The sequence below is a fragment of the Erpetoichthys calabaricus genome, chromosome 1, assembly GCF_900747795.2.
Source record: "Erpetoichthys calabaricus chromosome 1, fErpCal1.3, whole genome shotgun sequence".
NCBI classification, from domain to species: Eukaryota; Metazoa; Chordata; class Cladistia; order Polypteriformes; family Polypteridae; genus Erpetoichthys; species Erpetoichthys calabaricus.
Genome location: NC_041394.2, coordinates 178,397,476 through 178,419,297, shown reverse-complemented (window position 1 = coordinate 178,419,297; position 21,822 = coordinate 178,397,476). Strand labels below are relative to the sequence as shown.

Genomic DNA, 21,822 nt, shown 5'->3' with positions numbered 1-21,822 from the left:
GTTGAACACAACACGTCCTCTAAATACGAACTTGATTGAAAGAAATAATGATAATCAAATCCTTGATGACAGCAACACTCATAACAGTGACAAAACAATTACATTGACAATCATGTTACATTATTTTTAAAATGTTTCCTTTTCTTTTTCATAACTTCTTTAACACACTACTTCTTCACTGCGAAGCGCGGGTATTTTGCTAGTATACATATATATTGCAAAGTCTGACAGCCTATAAAAAATATAAACACACATACACACACACACACGCACACACACATACAGTATATACAGTATAGATATGCATATATTTAATTATATAGTAATAAGTTAGTAGAATCATTTATATACTGGAAAAATACCCCCTTGGGTGGTCCAGTGTCCTATGCAGGCAAAATAAAAGTCTAGATGGCCTACTGTAGACTAAATGGCTGCCCATTACTTTTGGAGATTTCTACATAATAGTAAAAAATTGTCCACACTTATACTGTGTACTTTACAGTGGATTAATGATGTGTTCATCACCTTTGAAATCAGTAATGGATGCCTTAGCACCTTATTAATTCTTGACATTTATTTTTCAGACATAATCTTATTTTCCAGAATACTGCTATCTATATATATTGAGGCTTGGAATCAATTAATAATTAACTAATTAATTGCATAACTGTATTACTCACATTTAACATTAAAACATGCGATCATAAAATAAATACATACATCATGAAGAAAATATACATTTATCACAAAATTAATGTAGTATCAATACAAAGGATTTTTTAAAAATTGAATGGCATAGTTTAAACTTAAACAATAACCTGAAACCTGAACTTTTAACAATATAATACTTGAGCAAGTACAACCTGTATTGGAATGCCTTCCTAAAAGGCAAGTTGAAAAGAAGGCAATAAGAAAACAAGTCCAATATATTAATTCTCAAATTGGTATGGCATATGAAACACAGACCAAATAAAATGAAATGATTGAAACGACTGTAGACTTTGCATGCACTGCTAAAGACTGACTTAATTGAAATAAGAATCGCTTAAAAGGGCATACAGTACATTAAAACTTTTGTTAAAACTCCACAAATGTCATCCTCAATTGTTCATCACCATCAATGACCTTATAATTATACTTTGTGTTTTTCAACAGGTGTGCAGTATAGGACCGCCTATATGTGTGGGCAAAGGAACGAAGCAGCTGTGAACCTCCAAGCTGCTTTTTTTTTTCCAGTGTCTCTAACAGTCCTGTCTATTCGAGTAGTTTAGCACATCTGAGAAATTTAATGCTTTTATGGTTGGTAGAATTGTGGTGTGCCTTGGGATTGTTTGGGTTACAAAAAGTGTGCCACCACAGAAAAATGATTAGAAAACACTGTTGTAGCTACACCTGTTGCTGGCATGCTAAAAAAGTTTTCTGTAGCAGCTATCTTGCTTAAAAACTGACACCGTGCATTTCTTGGAAGGTTATGTTGCGTTCTTTGCATAAATTAGCAAATATACTGCAAACTGGAAAAAAGGGTAGGGATAATCAATACACTTCTATTTCGTACAATTTTATCATTATATTGAGGCAGTAAGCACTGTAATCTGGCCAGCAGACTTGCAAGTTAAATGCAGGGGTACTAAAGGCTTATTTTGGTTTTAGTGTCACTCAAAGAAAAGTATTTTGCATGTATGTGATATGACATTGATTTGATGTTTTTACAGAAACATGTCATGATAAAAAGGTGAGAACGTAATTTTTACCTTTGCTACTTTTCTTTAGTATTGCTCCAGGACTACCATAAACTTCCCTTCCTACCACTCCCCTGCACCTATGTCGGTATGTATAAATCAAGGAAATTAATACCTGTAACACATACTGGCATGTTGCAAGGCATTGTGAAAAGTAAAATTTGAAACTTTTAAATATAATTTTATTTCTCACAATTTTTAAAGGTAGAATATGAATATGATACTGGATGTGTATATAATTCTTTACGTACACACTTAACTTATTTGTACTGTAACACCTACAATCAGTCAGGGAGGAACAACACCAGTATGCATTTCAGGAGTTTGAAACTAATGAGCTTTTATTGATTGAGCAATTGGACTCATTCGACTCTTTTACAGTGCTCATCTTCCGCGAAGCACACTGCTTTTTGACTCCCGTTCCCTTCAACTAGATTGTTTAATCTGCACTGTTCCTGCACACTATGCTGATCCTTCTCATCCCCACACATGCTGCTACTGCACACTGTGTTCTGGTTCTTTTCATCCCTAGCACAGACAAAATGAGCATAACTTCCAGTACTTTCCACCCTTTCTTCCAGGACATCCTCCTCCCACTGAGGTGTTTCAATAGCACAGTGCTATGGTCCTTTGAGTCTACGGCCGGATCATTACAGTATTATGTTTTGTAATGGTAAAAAAAAAATGTTCATGAAAATGCTGCCCTGACTAAAGCACTCCCTGAGGCATTTGCCTTGTTAGCTAGATAGATAGATAGATAGATACTTTATTAATCCCCAAGGGGAAATTCACATTGCCGGCCCTGGATGCGATATATATATATATATATATATATATATATATATATATATATATATATATATATATATATATATATATATATATATATATATATATATATATACACAGTATATAATCTTCTGTTATGTGTTTTGTAGAACACCTTACTGTGTTCAACTCAGTAAAAGACATTATACTGTTATGTTGTGTTATATCCAATTGTTATTTATTGTTTCATTGTTATGTTTGTTATTTTTGAATTACTACTTTTCAAATGTTTATGTATTTTCTGTTATGTTTGTAATTATGTACTATCTTACGCCTCCATTCTTTGTGCTTTGTGGGTAGAGCCCCAGGAGGCAGGACCTCTCTGATATCACTGCTGCTGAGACCTCCTCCCTGGCTATGTATTTTGAGATACATAGCAGCACTTTCATTAAAGTCATTTGAAGTTTTGTAAGAATTGTGCTTCTTTTGTTTGGATATTCTGTTTCTTAGTTACTTTCTGCTCTGGTTTTGGATCTTGATTATTTTGATTGTGTACTGGGACTTGTTTGCCTTAGTAATGCCTTGATGGCAACTGTTTGTTATTTTGAGCATGCTTTTATTATTCTTTTTCTCAAATAAATATTTTCTGTTTTTAAATGCCTGTGTGGCCCTTTGGGTCACAAGCCTGTGTTTTCCATGGTTCCTCCATCTTGTAACACATTTTGGAACAATAAAGTTTATTTTTGAGAATCCAGTTTCTCCATTTTGGTCCTAGTAATGCCAAAACTTTATCTGGCCTGCCTTTATGGTTCATTTGGAAGCCTCAACTACTTTTTCATTATGTCTGTTAATCCTAAATATGCAAATATAAATTATAATTGTTTTTTTGTCTTACAGAAGACAGTCACAATATATTTTTAGACAAATTTAACCTTTTCTGGCCACTGAGGTCTTCCTGTAGAGTTTGTCAAAACTGTTGTCAAAAACTGGAGTCACATCATCTGGCCCCTTTCTTGCAGCACGTGTTTTAGAACGACCTTTGTTAGTTCGTAGTTCTTGTATCCATTCATGCTGCATAGCTTCATCAGGTGTCAGACGCTGCAGTGGATCCCACCTGCAAAGAAATACATCTTTTAGATAAATGTAGTTAACAAATTATGAATTGCAATTCCTGAATATACAAGTGGTAGTATCGTTTTTAGGGACTTTGCATTGCAAATGTGAGGACTGATGCTTCAATAAACAATTGAGAGAAGCTTAATAAATAATTTAGTATTACCGTAGTATTATTAATAATTGCATGGTCATGAAATCATCACTGGTATGATGGATAGATAGACAGATACTTTAATGTATAAATCTAAATTGTAAAAATTGTATAAACAGATGTTTACAATATATTTAAATATTAAAATTAGGAGCTGATTAATCACCATTAACATGTGAGAATAAAACATTAAAAATTGTTGTGATTAAATTTTTTAACACAACACCTAAATGCATTAATGTAATCCGGTTAATCTGTCTGTGTTTCACATGTTGTTAATGAAGCAGTACCAAATTAATCTAAGTCTATTAACACCAGAGTCACCAGAGTCACCTTCGCTTGATTGCTTCCTATGTTGTTTCTTGATAATGATCAAGATGATTATAATTAAAGTGACAAGTAACTTGATGCGATACTTTTATATAAGGCCAAATACCAGTGTTACTTTAAAAAACAAAAAAAACAAAAAATAGTTAGGTGTTACTGTGTTACTACAGAAGTTTATTCCCAACACTCAAAAAAAATAATAATAATAACAATGGAATAACTGTGTTATTTTGCAGAAGCATTGCCTTTTTTCCCAAAAATGTTGCCTCCCAGGGCTGTGACATTGTGCACTCCCGTCATCTGGTGTCAGCTAGTAATGAAGAGGTTTAAGACATGTGTGTCATGCAATCAAGTAAAAAAGAACTGAACAAATGTTACAGATGGCCATTTAATTCTGCATGTCTAGAATGGTACATTTAATCTGCCCAGTTTAGGGTCACAGGGATCCAGTGATCACATTTTTGTGTGGTATGCCACTCCTTTGCAGGGTTTATGATATGTATATCCAATCAGAAGAGTATGCTGTGTGCAATCCCAGTAATAGGAACTTATTAATAAAGTGTCAGTTTAGTTTTAATCCAGTTATTTGCTATAGATGTGTTGAAAACGTGTGATCTGGTGGCACAGCAGCTAGTGTTCAGTCCTTGAACCTTTGGATGGTTTTGTTGAAAATGGAAAGGGGATGGATGTTATTTACTTCACAGCACATGAAGGATTAAACAAATTTTTTAACTGACAAATAGCTGACCACTACACTTAAATTTAAAATAAGCTTTATTATAGTTTATGTCCTTCTACTATCCAATAGAACTGACATCCTAAGAAATAACAAAGGCTTAAAATAAGAAGTACGAAAAGCTGAACAATAAAATGAATAACATTGAATCCTGTTTTATATCATCATCTTGTCTGGAAGTAATAATTAATGTTGCAATATTCTGTTTTCTCTTTGTTCAAGGAAATATATGTATTTTGATAACAAGTTTGAGTTTTACATCCCTGCTAGAAGGAAAGGCAATGCAAAATGAACGCACTATTTGTAACACATTTTACATTTTATAATATAACATATATAGTTACTTTTTAAATTAATGAATAATATAACTTAGCTAATTTTAAAAGTATTCCTGGTTCCTTGTGAACATATGTTTTCTGTACCTGGATATGTTGTTAATAAAAGTGGTCTTCTTAAAAAAATTAATTGAATAAATACTATAATAATATTCATATCATTTTAAAGAGAGAATTATTGACAGAACCATTCAAAGTGCTATAGACTAATTTGCATTGTGATGTGACTCATTGTGTTGACTGATAAGTGTTTAACTGTTTATTCAATTGTTTCTATTACAGAAGACTGTTCAATAAACTAACTGAAATAACTTATGCACTGGCAAATGTTTTTTTATTATTACAGTTTAACATTAGAAATTAATAATGTTTTTGCTTTATTGAAAACTATTAATATGCTTTAAGGAAATACATCAAACTTTGATTAATATGCAGCTGTGATAAAAAATTACAATTGTGTGATTACATTTTTTAATAGATAGCACCCCTAATTGGAATGCCAGAAAAATATTTTTAGTCAGAAGATGTCTGGCACCAGACTACAAAAAAACACCTCCTGTATCACTTACTTCCTGGAGTCCCATAGAAAAATCAAACCTTATGCTGAAGGTGTTCAACAGGTTGACCAGGATGTCATGTAGAAGGTGTGTGACACCACTCATGGTAGCCTACAGCTTACACAAAATCCTTTCAGTTTGAATTACTCTAGAGAGTCTAGGCTTATCCGTACATCAGAGGTAGCCTTTCTGACTAGGTTGCTTCATGTGCTAGCATCTTCTGTTATCTCATGTGATTGCTTAAAAACATACCACTGCATAAAAGAGTACACTTGAAACCTTGGAGTGACAACATATATGCATAAACTTTCCGGAAATACAGTTGACCTTTGACCTTTTTTATATATCGCTTGATTGTTTGGAGCACAATTCAAATTTCTTCCAAACACATCTTTAGATACTTACATCAGCGGTTCTCAACCTGTGGGGCGCGCCCCCTTTCTAGCGTAATTTCGCTATTTGTAGGGAAATTTTAAACTTGTAGCGGTGTATCGGCAGCAAAAAATATAGGAATAAATTTTATTAGGGTTTCAAAAAACGTTAGGGGGGCGCGATTAAGACTGTTATGAAAACTCGGGTCGCAAATACTTAAAGGTTGAGAAATGCTGACTTACATACTTGGACTACTTAAACCTGTACTTCCTGGATAAAGACTGGAGTCAAGGAAACCATGATATTTTTTAATTCTACCAATATCTTCTTGGCTTTACTTATGATGAACTGCATATGGTACAATCTGCACCACTTAATCAAGTCATCCACTGGTCTCTGTATTTCTTCTCTTACACTTCATTTATATACAAAGAGTGGTTAATTCTGAAAACTGACAAAGAAGTTGTTAGCATTACCTTTTCCTTCACTCATATAACTGGAAGTATACTGTATGTTTGTGAGTCAGTGTCTTAATTCTGAGCTCAGCATTTTCTAATGTTTTGATTCTGATGTTTTTTTTAACCAGTATGTTTGTTTTGGTCTTCAAAAGCATTTTGGTGAGGTTATTTGTGGCTTGAGTGGTTATTTTTGGTTATATGATGCAGACATTGTGGCACATGACCACACTTCCACAAGCATATTTAAGATCAGAATGCATCCATCCATCCATCCTCTTCCGCTTATCCGAGGTCGGGTCGCGGGGGCAGCAGCTTGAGCAGAGATGCCCAGACTTCCCTCTCCCCGGCTACTTCTTCTAGCTCTTCCGGGGGAATCCCAAGGCGTTCCCAGGCCAGCCGGGAGACATAGTCCCTCCAGCGTGTCCTGGGTCTTCCCCGGGGCCTCCTCCCGGTTGGACGTGCCCGGAACACCTCACCAGGGAGGCGTCTAGGAGGCATCCTGATCAGATGCCCGAGCCACCTCATCTGACTCCTCTCGATGCGGAGGAGCAGCGGCTCTACTCTGAGCCCCTCCCGGATGATTGAGCTTCTCACCCTATCTTTAAGGGAGAGCCCAGGCACCCTTCGGAGAAAACTCATTTCAGCCGCTTGTATTCGCGATCTCGTTCTTTCGGTCACTACCCATAGCTCATGACCATAGATGAGGGTAGGAACATAGATTGACTGGTAAATTGAGAGCTTTGCCTTATGGCTCAGCTCCTTTTTCACCACGACAGACCGATGCAGAGCCCGCATCACTGCGGACGGCGCACCGATCCGCCTGTCGATCTCACGCTCCATTCTTCCCTCACTCGTGAACAAGACCCCGAGATACTTGAACTCCTCCACTTGGGGCAGGATCTCGCTCCCAACCCTGAGAGGGCACTCCACCTTTTTCCAGCTGAGGACCATGGTCTCGGATTTGGAGGTGCTGATTCCCATCCCAGCCGCTTCACACTCAGCTGCGAACCGATCAAGAGAGAGCTGAAGATCACGGCCTGATGAAGCAAACAGGACAACATCATCTGCAAAAAGCAGTGACCCAATCCTGAGTTCACCAAGCCAGACCCCCTCAACACCCTGGCTGCGCCTAGAAATTCTGTCCATAAAAGTTATGAACAGAATCGGTGACATCAGATCAGAATGCAGCATATTCATTATCCTAGTTTTAGTCAAAAGAAGCCACTACTTGTGCATACCTATTTTGGTAGGGATTCTTTATTGTTAAGGTTCTTGACTATTTGTACTTTTTGACTGCAATTTTTGAACTCTGTTCTTGTGTCTCTTTTACTTGGTTCTAGTGTTTCCTGACTGGTACTTTGACCTGTGCCTTTAGTGCTTCCAAAATTATTCATCTCATCTTTTTCATGTCTCTTGGCTGGTACTAATTTAGAAAAGGATTTCCTGCACTATCTCCTTTTTTGTGTTGAAATAAATTTTAAACCCATATTAAACCATGTCCATATTAATAAAAGGCAGGCATGATCATTTTGTACAAATAGTTCATCGTTAAATATATTTCAGTTTGCAGATATCTGTAGCGATGTTAAACTGCCTGTTACTCGAAGTGTATTTGGTTTTAGCATTTTAATTTTTGCTGCAGTTAATTCTTAACCATGTCCAAATTAGTTGATATTATATAATAATAATAATAATAATAATAATAATAATAATAATAAGAAGAAGAAGAAGAAGAAGAAGAAGAAGAAGACATTTATTTATATAGCACCTTTCCCATACTCATGGCTCTTCACAGAGTCTCAGAAAGAACAGCAGGGCATATGTAACCCTGGATACAAATATTTTCTGCATACAACACTAAAACAGATAAACTCAGGATATACAAACTATTAATAGAGTAAAAGATAATAAAAAAGAAAACCCTGAACAAATAATATCTTTTGTGATATAACACACACACACAAATTTTCCTGTGCATCCAAACATAGAGGTAAACTGAAAGAAGGGACAGAATGTTAGGTTAAGTTAAATGCCTTCCTGAACAGATGAGTTTTAAGTTATTTTTTAAAAAAATGAATTGAGTTGGCTGATCTAATTAATTTCAGGAGGTCACTGCAAAGTCTGGGTGCTAAATAGCTGAAGGCACATGTCACCCATAGAGTGCAGGTTAGTGTGGGTCACAAGAAGAGTGTCAGAATCAGTTTAGCTTAGTGGGTGAACAGGAGCATAGCAATGGAGAAAGTCACCGATGTAGTCCGGTGTGAGACCATTTAAAGCTTTATAGGTTATTAATATAATTTTATATTCAATCCTGTAAGACACAGGGAGACAGTTAAGGCAAAGGAGGATAGGTTTTATATGTTCGCTGTTGCTGGTTTGTATAAGGACACATGCAGCAGAGTTTTGAATTAACTAGAGCTGTGAAAGAACAGCTGAAGGGGCATCCGCCAGTAGGGAGTTACAATAATTGAAGAAGGATGTGATGAAAACATGGGCAACTTCCTCAGCATTAGAAAAGGAGAGGAATGAGGGGAATATCTACATATTCTCTATAGTTACTGATTACTTTATTACTGAAAATAACAGATATGTCGGTATGTTATTTCAAAATCCTCCACGCTACACTTAACCTGTTTCACCTTCTTCTTGGCCATGTGAAATGTGCCTCTTCAGCTGATGATAAACAATTCTCTGTTTTTTTAGGAGATATCAAAATTCTCCCCAGAGCCTCACTGTACTATGTTGCAATGTTACCACTGACATCGACTGATAAAAATTCAGTAATGTTATTTTACTCATCCCTACTTTCCTAGAAATGCATGCTGAGCTACATAAAATGATCTAGCTCTTGTGACTTCTTCAGTACACACTCCATGTTATGCATCCAATCTGGGCCATCAGAGATCCATAACTCATGAAAGCAGAATCTTTTTCTATGTCTGTTCAAATCTGGAATTAACTGTTAACTGCAAGCATTTTGAATGAAGATCACTTTGTAAGATATGCTGTCTTATACTGTGGCCAATCAACCCAGTTCACATGGCGTTATCAGTAAATATGATTATGTTGTTTCACTGTGCGGTCCTCTATGAAAAGGAATACAGTCTGGGAAGGAGGCAGCAGATATATACTGTATACTGTCACGCTTGGGTCACAGATTTGCACAAAGACACAGGAGGTTGTAGAAAAAAAAGGAACTTTATTCAAAGCACTGCAAACAAACATTTGTCTCTTTTTAAAAGTTTAAACGTGCTCCATGACAAGTCAGAGATGACAGTTCTTCCAGGAGCAGAGAATGTCAGAGAGAGAGAGAGACAGAGAGAAGCAAAACAATCAATTCCAAAACTGACAGGCACTGTACAAGGCTTTTAAGTAAGTGGAGTACCGCGCAAGAGGGCTATTGCGTGTTATAGTGCAAATAAGAAGGGTAAGGAGCAACGTGAAGGTAGACTGTCAGCTGCTTCAGGGGTTTTCCCAGGGGCGTCTGTGTCCTCTGAGGGTGCAATCAGCGCTCCAGCTTACACCTCCCTCCTCAGCTTTATTCACATTCTCATCAAGCGACTCTCTGTACCAGGTTCATACAGCCGTGATAATACATCTGCGTTGACGTGCTCAGAGCCTGGCCGATGCTTTACCGTAAAACTGCAAGGTTGTAAGCCTAGAAACCATCTCATGAGACGAGAGTTTGTATCTTTCTGACGGTATAACCATTGAAGTGGAGCATGATCAGTTACCAAAGTGAAATTTCGACCCCATAAGTAATAACAAAGCGCTTTGACAGCCCATCTAATTGCCAAGCATTCCTTCTCAATTGTCGAATAATTGCGTTCCCTAGGAAGTAATTTCCTACTTAAATATGTGATAGGGTGCTCTTCTCCATCAAAAATCTGTGACAGGACTGCACCTACACCAAACTCACTTGCGTCCGTTTGTAAGACAAAATCCTTTGAGAAATCGGGATTCTGCAGAACCGGATAAGTAGACAAAGCAGTTTTCAAATCACAGAAGAAATGTTCACAAATTTCTGTCCATAAAATAGGGCGGTTTCTCCTGCCTCTAGTAAGTTCTGAAAGAGGAGCAGCCATATGTGCAAAGTTAGTGGTGAACCTTCTGTAGTAACCAGCAAGCCCCAGAAAGGTGCGTATATGTTTCTGTGTTTTTGGTTGCGGGTAAGAAAGCATCTCTTCCACTTTCCTCAACTGTGGCCGAAGTAAACCCCTGCCCATAGAATAACCTAAGTAATGAGTCTCAGACATACCCAGTTTACATTTCTTTGGGTTAGCAGTAAGGCCAGCCTGTCTCAAGCTTTCAAGAATAGCTTGAAGTCACTCTAAATGCATTTGACAATCATTGCTGAAAATCATGACATCATCAAGGTATGTCCCGGAATATTCAGAATGAGGACGCAGGATCTGATCCATCATATGCTGGAAAGTTAGAGGTGCCCCATGAAGACCAAATGGGAGTCTTGTAGATTCATAAAGTCCGTCAGGAGTCGCGAAAGCTGTTTTCTCACAACTGCCAGCCTCTAGAGGCACCTGCCAGTAACCCTTCGTGAGATCTAGCGTGGAGATGTAGCTCACCTGACCCAGTTTTTCCAACAGCTCGTCAACACGGGGCATTGGATAAGCATCAAATTTAGAGACCTTATTCAAGCGCCTGAAATCGATACAGAAGCGAACCAAACCGTCTTGCTTCGGGACTAATATGACCGGGCTGCACCAGTCACTTTTACTTTCACATATTACACCTAATGCCAGCATCTTCTTGACTTCTTCTCGCACAATATTTCATCGCGCTTCCGGAATCTGATACAGCCGCATCTGTAAGCGAACATTGGGTTCAGTAGTGATTTTATGTTCTGCAAGGTTAGTCTTGCCTGGCAAGTCTGAAAAGACATCAGTGTTCCGTTCGATCAAAGATAACAGTTCTGTCTTCTGTGAGTCAGTCAAATCGTTACCAATGGCAACATCGGTCTGAGAAACAGCAGCCAAGGAAGTGTAAACCCCTTGTCGATCGTGCCATTCCTTCAAGAGATTAATGTGTAAAATCTGGAATGGTTTGCGCCGGCATGGTACTCTAACCTTGCAATTTACCGGACCCAAACACTCCTCAATAATGGCGGGGCCCTGACATTTAGCTAGGAATTTGTGCGGGTCAGACGGAACCAGTACCAAAACACGATCACCAGGTTTGAATTCACGGAGCTTACTGCGCCTATCGTAAAGATGTTTCTGAGTTTCCTGCTCACATTGTTGATGCTCCACAGCAATAGAAGAAAGCTTAGAAATTCTATCTTGCAACGAAACTACCCGATCTGCAAAGCTTGGCACAAGAACTGTTGACTCGTTTCCTATCCATTCCTCTCGTACAACATCCAGGATGCCTCTTGGGCGCCTGCCAAATAACAGCTCGAACGGACTCAAGTCAGTAGACGCCTGCGCCGATTCCCGCACTGCGAACATAACAAAAGGCAGGACAGAGTCCCAGGATGTAGGATCATTATGAGCGACTCGCCTGATCATCTATTTTAAAGTCTTGTTAAACCATTCAGTCAAACCATTAGTCTGTGGATGGTAAACAGTGGTACTCAATTTCTTAATAGCAAAGCTGTCACACAATTGTTTCATCACGCGAGTAGTAAAAGGTGTGCCCTGATCAGTTAAAATTTCTCTAGGGATGCCAATACGAGTAAAAATCCTGCACAGAGCTTTGGCTACAGTGGAGGAGTTGGCCTTTTTCAAAGCAGCCCCCTCTGGATATCGTGTTGCATAGTCAACCAACGCCAGCAAATATTGGTACCCATTTTTAGTCTTAGGTAAAGGGCCTACAATATCTAATCCCACCCGCTGAAAGGGGATTTCCAAAATAGGCATAGGACAAAGGGAAACCCGAGGAGGCTTATAAGCGGAGACGATCTGACAGTCAGGACATGAAGTACAGAACCGTTCAACATCTTTTCCCATATTCAGGCAATAAAATCGTTTTGATAATCGCTCTCTGGTCTTATCAGCCCCCAGGTGCCCTCCCAAGATGTGAGAGTGGGCCAGCTGCAAAAGAATTTCCCTATGCACCTCAGGTACAACTAGTTGTTCAATAAATTCCTCCATTAAATGGTCTGAAATCATTCTGAAAAGGCAGCCGTCTTTTTCTAGAAAGTGTGGAGTTTTCAAGCCCCCAGTATCACGCTCTTGGTAATAAGAGTCATTGGCAGAGCGAGCCTGTTTAAATGCATATTCTAATGAGATATCAGTATGCTGCAAGCGCACAAAATCCGACTGCTCGCTAGTACTCGGTTTGTGATCGGAGGCATTTGCAATCTGAGAAGATGTAGATGGGCCTGCCTGCCATGCTGGGAAATGGGGGGTGGGGGGTCTCCCTCAGTTTCGCTGGAGAGATCAGGTTCAATATCTAATTGGGGCACTAGATTATCCCCGACCGGCACTAGTTCTCCTTCTTCTTCCCCCCCCCACTAAGCTCAACAGGCGACTCGATGACCGGTGCCCGACATTTATTAATTAGTTTAGGGAAAAGGGCATTCCTCCTTCCTATGAGTAATGACCAGGGGCAGGAGTCGAAAACGGCAGACTAAACTTTAAAGTGGCGACCCTTATAAGTCAAAGGAAGAAGCAATGTCTGAAAGTCTTTAACATCATCATCTACACAACGTATCTTTACAGTCTCAGTGTCACTAAGGCATCTGCCATCAAGACAGTCCCGTCTGACAACACAAAGGTCACTGCCCGAGTCCAATAATGCTGAGATCTTTCGGTTCCCCAACTTCACTGAGATTAACAAGCCATCTTTTTTATCCGGAGAATAGGGAATATTTGAGCAACAAACCTCGGCCAATCCAATTTTCATTGGTTGAGCTGGAGACAAGCGACATTCTCTCGCCAAGTGACCGGGTTGATTACACCGGAAACATCTTCGGTCAGCACCACTGCCGAAATATCCCCTGTGTCATCCACGGCCTCCGCGGCTTGCTCCTGTCTCCCCAGATATGGGCACCTCCTTAACAACCAGATTCCCCGGAGGCCTTCCTGACCCCATTCGATTGTCAGGTCCTGCAGCTTGTCTTTGCTCTAGCCGTCAATCAAAGCGATAAGAATGTCCTGGACGCTCCTTCGTAGGTTGTGAAACAGCACCAAATCCATCGCTCTTTCTCCAAGCAGTCTGAGAACCTTCCGATCGTCTGGACATAATCGATAATGATTCCACATCATGACGCAGAAATTCATCTCGAAGAACTGCAGGTATCCCAGCTAGTAATATATTCATGACAACTTTCTCCACAATTCGCTCCACCACATCTCCCTCAAACCAGCAATGCACTTTATGAATCAAATCTTGAATTTGTGCACGGATGGGACCGTCCATGTTTAGGTTCCAGTTGTTAAGTGCAAAACCTTTAGCCAAAAAACTCACAGTCTTACGTAAAACAATTAGTTGCTTCAGGAAATTATAATCACCGAGCTTATTGCGAGGCACATTCCGTAAGGACAGTAGAGCATCCCCAGACAAAAAAGGTGTGATGAGGGGCGGGTCATCCTCTGGATCGTAAGGAAGTTGAACATTCTGAGCGATTTGAAACAACTGCTCGGCATCCATCTGTGCAACCACTCCTGGTACCACTTGTCACTCTTGGGTCACAGATTTGCACAGAGACACAGGGGGTGGTAGAAAAAAAAAGGAACTTTATTCAAAGCACTGCAAACAAACATTTGTCTCTTTTCAAAAGTTTAAACGTGCTCCATAACAAGTCAGAGATGACAGTTCTGCCAGGAGCAGAGAATGTCAGAGAGAGAGAGAGAGAGAGAGAGAGAGAGAGAGAGAGAAGCAAAACAATCAATTCCAAAACTGACAAGCGCCGTACAAGGCTTTTAAGTAAGCGGAGTACCGTGAAAGAGGTTTATCGTGTGTTATAGCGCAAGTAAGAAGGGTAAGGAGCAATGTGAAGGTAGACTGTCAGCTGTTTCAGGGGTTTTCCCAGGGGCGTCTATGTCCTCTGAGGGTGCAATCAGCGCTCCAGCTTACAATATATACAGTATATATATAGGTATATATACTGTATACCTGTATAATAAATCAGAATGGATTACTTTTTCATGTATCTTTAAATTCCTGTAGTCTTCCTGTTACAACAATTTCAGAATCCTGATCAAAAGGCCCAAAATGGGTTTAAGTAGTTTTGTTAAATAATCTGCTTTGCAAAGGGCTAGCAACTTTATCAATGTATGGTTCCTTCTGGGATAGGCAATGGCTCCTTGTGACTGTGAACTAGATAAGAACTGATGGATATTCCATGTTTGGCCAACTGGAATTTGAAAGAAGTTTTGCAATGGGGACCAGTTATTGTTAATTAACATTATATTACCATTATTTCATTATGTTAATGAAATTGAAAACGATTTATTTTACTGTGTTTAAAAGGTATACTAAGTGTTAATGTATGTAAATTTTGTAAGGATTAGCGATTTGGTGTTGATGTGCTGTAGTGGAAGAGTTGTAGATGTGCTCTACGCCTGTATTTGGTGAAGACTGCTATACAAAAATAAACTGAACTGTTTATAATAAAGCACACAATCTCTCCTTCATCTTTCCTAGTTGTATTAGCTTCAGTTTTATGCAATAAAATATAAACCAAGTGAGATTTCAGGAGGAATTCATTTTGGTCATCTTTCCAAAAACATTTGTACACATTTCTTACACCATAAAACTAGTCATTTATAAACTTTTTTTTGATAATCAGTCATTATCAATACAAGACATCAGCAGTTCAATGAGTATGGTTTTTCTTTATAAATATATTTATAAAAGAAATTGTTTTTTATATTATACTCACATCAGACATCCTTTCAAGAAGTCAAGGAATAGAGGATCATTTATTTTCAGAACAGTAGCAAGGTCTCTAGAATTAGGTTTCCTTTTTCTGCCCTTGCTGTTAGTAACATTTCTTGGAAAACCTTTAGAATCTGTAACAATATGTTATTTCAAAAATGAAAACACTTCACTCAAACAGATATCTTTACTCTTATTTTATTGCCCAGTGGTCATGTTTTGTGTTAACTGAAATACTGCCAAAATAAACCAGGTTAATCTTTTTACACCCTGATGCAAGCTTTTAGTGGTGCAATTATGTTTATTGCATAAGTACTACTTTAACCACCCCTAAGTAAATTGTAAATATTGCTGAATGGAATGTGTTCATATGCCCTAAATATTTTAAAGCCAAACTGAGCAACCTTTATAGTAAACTTAAAGAAGTAAACTTTAATGTACATTATTACTTTTTATATGTTTATTTCTTACCAAAAAACAAACGTTTTCTTGATGCCGTCTGAACAAAGTCATCAGGTGGAAGTCCAAGCACCTGTAATATATCATTTAAGGTTTAGCTAAGAAAATAATAGCCATGTGCAGTATTTTTAGAAAAAATGGAAATCATTTTACTCATTCTTTAATACAAAAGCACACCCCATTTTCAAAATGTGTCTAAGCTCAAATTTCATTATATGCAAAGCTAACCCTTCATTTCATGCAGTCACTCATCTGTCAATAAGAGTAAAGAGGTATGAAAAGAACATCTTTGAGACCACCTGAAACTAATTCTCCATTGCCTCACCATTTTCCACTCACACATGAGGCTTCACTTCGGTCACTTCCACGGTAGCCACCATTTTGGTCTGTGAGGACCTCTCTGTCAAATCTAGACATTATTTTGCTAACGCTGCACAGATGGACTCTTTATTTATCTTGACAGTTTCCTTTACTGTTTGGTCACAGTCCATTCTGAATCTACAGTATCTCCATGACCTGTCCCAAAATTCAGGTGACGTTCTTCTGGAGCTGGGAGGCGAGAAGTAATTCTGAACTGAGGCATCCAATAGACCCTTCCCAAAAACCCTCTTTACCAATTTGGGTCTCTAACATTTGTCCAGTGGATGCTCTATTTGTCTGAGCCAGCACATCACAAAGTGGTGATCAACTGACAGCTCAGCACATCTTTTCACTCAAATGTCCAGAACATTTCTTTTCACATCAGATGACCCATGGCCTAAGGTGCTCTGGTAGCATGTACACTGTGCATCTTTGTGTTCAAACATGGTGTTTTTTATGAACAATCCATGACTAGCACAAGAATATGTAACAATTCAAATCTGAAATCATTACATTCATATCAGGCAGATGATTCCTCCTAATCACATCCCTCCAGGAATGTAAGTTTCCCAGAGGCACTAGAAAGTCAGTAGATGGTTTTCTTTTAAGCATCAAATCCAATGTCTCCAAAAATACCAAACACTCTGAATAGTTATTTGGTGCATACAAACAGAGATCAGTCAAAATTTTCCTCTTTCCAAATTGTAGTCATATTGAGGAGATTTTTTTTGTCCACAGAAGCAAACTCCAACTAAATAGTATTCAGCCAGGAGCTTGTGAATATCTCTACAGCAACCCGGAATCTTGTGAGGCAACGACAGTATAGGTGAGAGACACCTCTTGACAAAGATATTTGTTTCCAGAATCAACACTCTGTTTAGAGGTATGTCGGGCAATATCTAGGCTTTTTTAAACCTCCTGTATGAGTTTCACCTCTTCCATGCCAGGGAAGATATTTTCTACAATCCAAGCACAAAATTCTATTGCCAATGTCTAGCATAACTGGGTTGCCCCATTCTTTCTTGTCTCCTAATTGACATTGCATCTGAACCTTACCCTTCACCACAAGAGAAAAGTCAGGCTAAGCCTGATAAGGCTACATGGGTCACCTAGCTATCAGGTGCTCATTGGTGAACACTAATTCCAGGTCTGGCTCCAAGAATGAATCTTAGTATCCCTCTTACTGGAAGTGTTCTCTTTAATATAGCTAGAATATTGAGCAGGATCAAGGTACTTCTTTTTCTGGCAACTTCCTTTAGACTGGGCAGTACAAGGTGTACTGTCTGAGGTAAAATCTATCTTTGTGGCTGAAGTTATTTCAGTGATTAAAAACCTCCATAAATACAAGACCACAAGGGTGGATGAGATCCTACTAGAAATGATGAAAATATTGAATATTTTGGATCTGTTTTAGCTAACTTATAGTATATGTTCAATTTTTCATTAATGCAGAAACAGTGCCTCAGAACTGGCAGATCTGGATGTGGTCCACTCTTTGATTTTAGGAAGAAAAGAGACTGTGTACCATTTACTGAGGAAATTACACTCCTCCGCCTCTATGCGAAAGTACTAGATCTGAGACTCTATCTTACAGTTAAACTTCACATTCCAGAGGCTTCATTTTGGCTGTCAAATATTGGACCTTGCTAGTCTTATCTAAATGTGCTTTGTGGATTTGGAAAAAGCTTAAATACTCCATACTACCTTGTGGAAGATATAATAATATGGGGTTATGAGGCTGCCACAACATACAATTTGGTGTCTGTATTTACAAAGTGAGAGCTGTATTTGCATACTTGGTGTTAAGACCATTCAGTCAGGATGCATCCTGTCTCCTTTCCTGTTCATAACTTTCATGCACAGGATATCTGGGCCTAGTCAAAGTTTGGAAGGTATTCAGTCTGAGATTCCAAGAGTTTCCTTTCTGTTGTGTGCACATGATGTTGTCCTCTCAAACTTACTGGTCTGTTATTTCTAGTTTGCGCCAGAACTGTTTCCAGCTGAGTGTAATGCAGTTTGGATGAGAATTAGCACCTCCAAATCTGAGGTCATGATTCTCTCCCAGAAAACAGTGTTTTTTTTCCATCTAGTTACTGGACACCTGTCCCGACTATAGGAATTCAAGTATATCACAGTATTCAGTAGTTTTACTCACAACTGAGAGTAAAGGGGAAAGTGTGATTGACCAATGAGTTAGTGTAGCAGCAGCAGTTTTATGAACTTTAATTTAGACCACAGTGATAAGGAGGCAGCTAAGACAGTTGCTTTACATATGTCTACATCCCCATCATCACCTATTGTCATGAGTTCTGGGTTGTAATTGAAAGAAGGAGATTGCAAATACAAGTGGCTGAAATGAAGTTCATGAGGGTGAAGAGCTCAGCAATGCGGAAGGACTTCGGAGAAGAACCTCTGCTTCTCCAGATCAAAAGGAGCCAGTCAAGGTGGCTTTGACATTTATTTGAGATGCCACTAGGACACCTTCTTCAGGAGGATTACCAGGTTTAGCCCACTGGCAGAAGACCAAGTAGCAGACCCAGGGCAAGGGTATTATATCTCTCTTAATTGACCTGGGAGTGTCTAATTATTCCGAAAGAAGTGGTGGAGGAAGTTGTTGAAGACAGGGAAGAAAGGTTGGTCTTTCTCAGAATATTGCTACCATCATCCTCACCAGGTAAAGCGTAATAAAAATGATGATGAAAATTTATGGTAAGAGCAAATTGCACAATACCGGTGCATCTCAATAAATTAGAATATCATCAAAAAGTTCATTTATTTCAGTAATTCAATTCAAAAAGTGAAACTCATATATTATATTTATTCATAACACACAGAGTGAAATATTTCAAGTGTTTATTTCTTTTCATTTTGCTGATTATGGCTTATAGTTAATGAAAACTCAAAATTCAGTATCTCAGAAAATTAGAATATTGTGAAAAAGTTGAATATTGTAGACTCATGGTGTCACACTCCTACTCAGCTAATTAACCCAAAACACCTGCAAAGGTGTCATGTGCCTTTAAATGGTCACTCAGTCTGGTTCAGTAGGCCACACAATCATGGGGAAGTTTGCTGACTTGACAGTTGTCCAGAAGAGTGTTGTATCCAAGCATATTAATGGAAAGTTGAATGGAAGGAAAAATGTGGCAGAAAAAGGTGCACAAGCAATAGGGATAACCACAGCCTTGAGAGGAATGTGAGCCACAGCCCATGCACAAATTTGGGGGAGATTCACAAGGAGTGGACTGTGGCTGGAGTCAGTGCTTCAAGAGCCACCACACACCGATGTATCCGGGACATGGGCTACAACTGTCGCATTCCTTGTGTCAAACCACTCCTGAACCAGAGACAACGTCAGAAGTGTCTTACCTGGTCTAAGGAGAAAATGGACTGGACTGTTGCTCAGTGGTCCAAAGTCCTCTTTTCAGATGAAAGTAAATTTTGCATTTCATTTAGAAATCAAGGTCCCAGAGTCTGGAGGAAGAGTGGAGAGGCATAGAATCCAAGTTGCTTGTGGTCCAGTGTGAAGTTTCCATAGTCAGTGATGATTTGGGGAGCTACTGTATGTCATTTGCTGGTGTTGGTCCACTGTGTTTTATCAAGTCCAAAGTCAGCGCAGCCGTCTACCAGGAAATTTTAGAGCACTTCATGCTTCACTCTGCTGACAAGCTTTATGAAGATGCTAATTTCATTTTCCAGCAGGACTTGGCACCTACCCACACTGCCAAAAGTACCAATACCTGGTTTAATGACCATGGTATCACTGTGCTTGATTGGGCAGCAAACCTGCCTGACCTAAACCCCATAGAGAATCTATCAAGAGGAAGATGAGAGACACCAGACCCAACAATGCATATGAGCTGAAGGCCGCTATCAAAGCATCCTGGGCTTCCATAACACCTCAGCAGTGCCACAGGCTGATTGCCTTCATGCCACACCACATTGATGCAGTCATTCATGCAAAAGGAGCCCCAACCACATATTGAGTGTGTACATGGACATACTTTTCAGTAGGCCAACATTTCCGTATTAAAAATCTTTTTTTTATTGGTCGTATGTAATATTCTAATTTTCTGAGATACTGAATTTTGAGTTTTCATTACCTGTAGGCCATAATCATCAAAATGAAAAGAAGTAAGTGCTTGAAATATATCACTCTGTGTGCACTTTTTTATTTGAATTATTGAAATAAATTAACTTTTCGATGATATTCTAATTTATTGAGATGCAGCTATAGATCCAGATTTTATACAGTAGGCTTCTTTCTTGCCCTTACATTCATGTGTACTGTTATTGATGTTTAAGGTTCAAATACAGTTGGTAGTTGTTGCTGGGACCCAGTTACCTACAGTACCTGTCAACTGCAGGGCACACTCATGCATATACCCTGGCTATAGTTTCTTTTCTGTTTGTTTATTTTGTTATTTTTGATAAATTCTATATTGTTTTATGGTATTGAATATGTTTCTATTTTCATTCATTTTTTATTGCATTATACTAAAAAGGGTAATTTATTGTTTATTAATTTTAATTTGTGTTCTAATATTAATTCTGTTAATTATGTTGCTTACTTCATATATACTGAACTAAAGGAGCCAACATCCCAGGTGTTGCAGCTGTGACTCCCCTCAGCCTATATAAAGGCCTAAGATATGCATCAGCTTCTGCCTGTGCAATTCAATTCAATTTGTAGTGAAGATTTTTGTATTTTGTTTCTTTTTGCATAGCTGATCTTGTTTAAAGTTTCTGTTCGTTGGATTATGGCTTTGGTTTTGTTCTTTTTGACTGCCTTTTTGAGGAAACCTTTTATATTTTGTCAATCTCTGGTCAATAAATATTGTTAAAAAGAAAATAATCTTACAGTTCACGTGTCCTTTTTTGTGGAAGACCATAAGACTGCTTAGGGTTTCAGAACCAAGTCTACTTTATGTTTCCAGTCCTACCTTGACTTTAAATGCCTAGCTTTTGAAATTTAAGCCTTTTTAAGTTTAGTCCTGAATTAGATCATCCATGCTCACTCATACTTGGCCAATAAAGTTAAAACTTACATTGTTCATTATATAGCTTTTACAGTATATGTAATGCAAGCTCAAAATGCCTATATTAGTGTAAACTAATAAACAGTATTCACAGTTAAGTTTGTCAACCTGGCATTTCAAGTTAAATTGTATTTCATAATAGGGCTAATATAAAGTACAGGTAATAGCAAGCAGTATGTCACCTTGTATGATGACAATAGCACAACAAAAAGACTCAAAAGCAAAAAGTAAGACAGAATGGCAGAAATAATTTCCTAATAAAAATAATATTGCTACCAGTTCTGGTCATCTACTAAAAGTACAGTAAACATTTCTTACCTCCATAATACAAGCTAACTGTTCCCCTTCATTCTCTCCAGGGAAAAGGGGATAACCAGAGTATAGTTCAGCCAATATGCAGCCCAAACTCCACATATCAATCGCCATACCATATGGGTGGCCTAGAATCACTTCTGGAGAACGATAGAACCTGCTTTGGATGTATGTATAGACTGATATGAAAAGAAAAACAATTTAAAAAAATTATTTTTATGATATATCAAAAACTTATTTCTATATTGACCA

General features: G+C 38.4%; 1 protein-coding gene across 3 annotated transcripts in view; it reads right to left on the bottom strand.

Annotated features, from left to right (window-relative positions):
- The window catches only part of dyrk4 (dual-specificity tyrosine-(Y)-phosphorylation regulated kinase 4), a 143,674-nt gene that overhangs the window by 17,070 nt on the left and 104,782 nt on the right, over positions 1-21,822 (bottom strand). For all 3 annotated transcript variants that reach the window (XM_028809184.2, XM_051924435.1, XM_028809190.2), the window contains 4 exons: positions 21,577-21,749; positions 15,872-15,932; positions 15,405-15,534; positions 3,440-3,621 (listed from right to left, as the gene is read on the bottom strand). In XM_028809184.2, the coding sequence (XP_028665017.1) occupies positions 3,440-3,621; positions 15,405-15,534; positions 15,872-15,932; positions 21,577-21,749 (546 nt within the window). The remainder of the gene's footprint in view (positions 1-3,439; positions 3,622-15,404; positions 15,535-15,871; positions 15,933-21,576; positions 21,750-21,822) is intronic.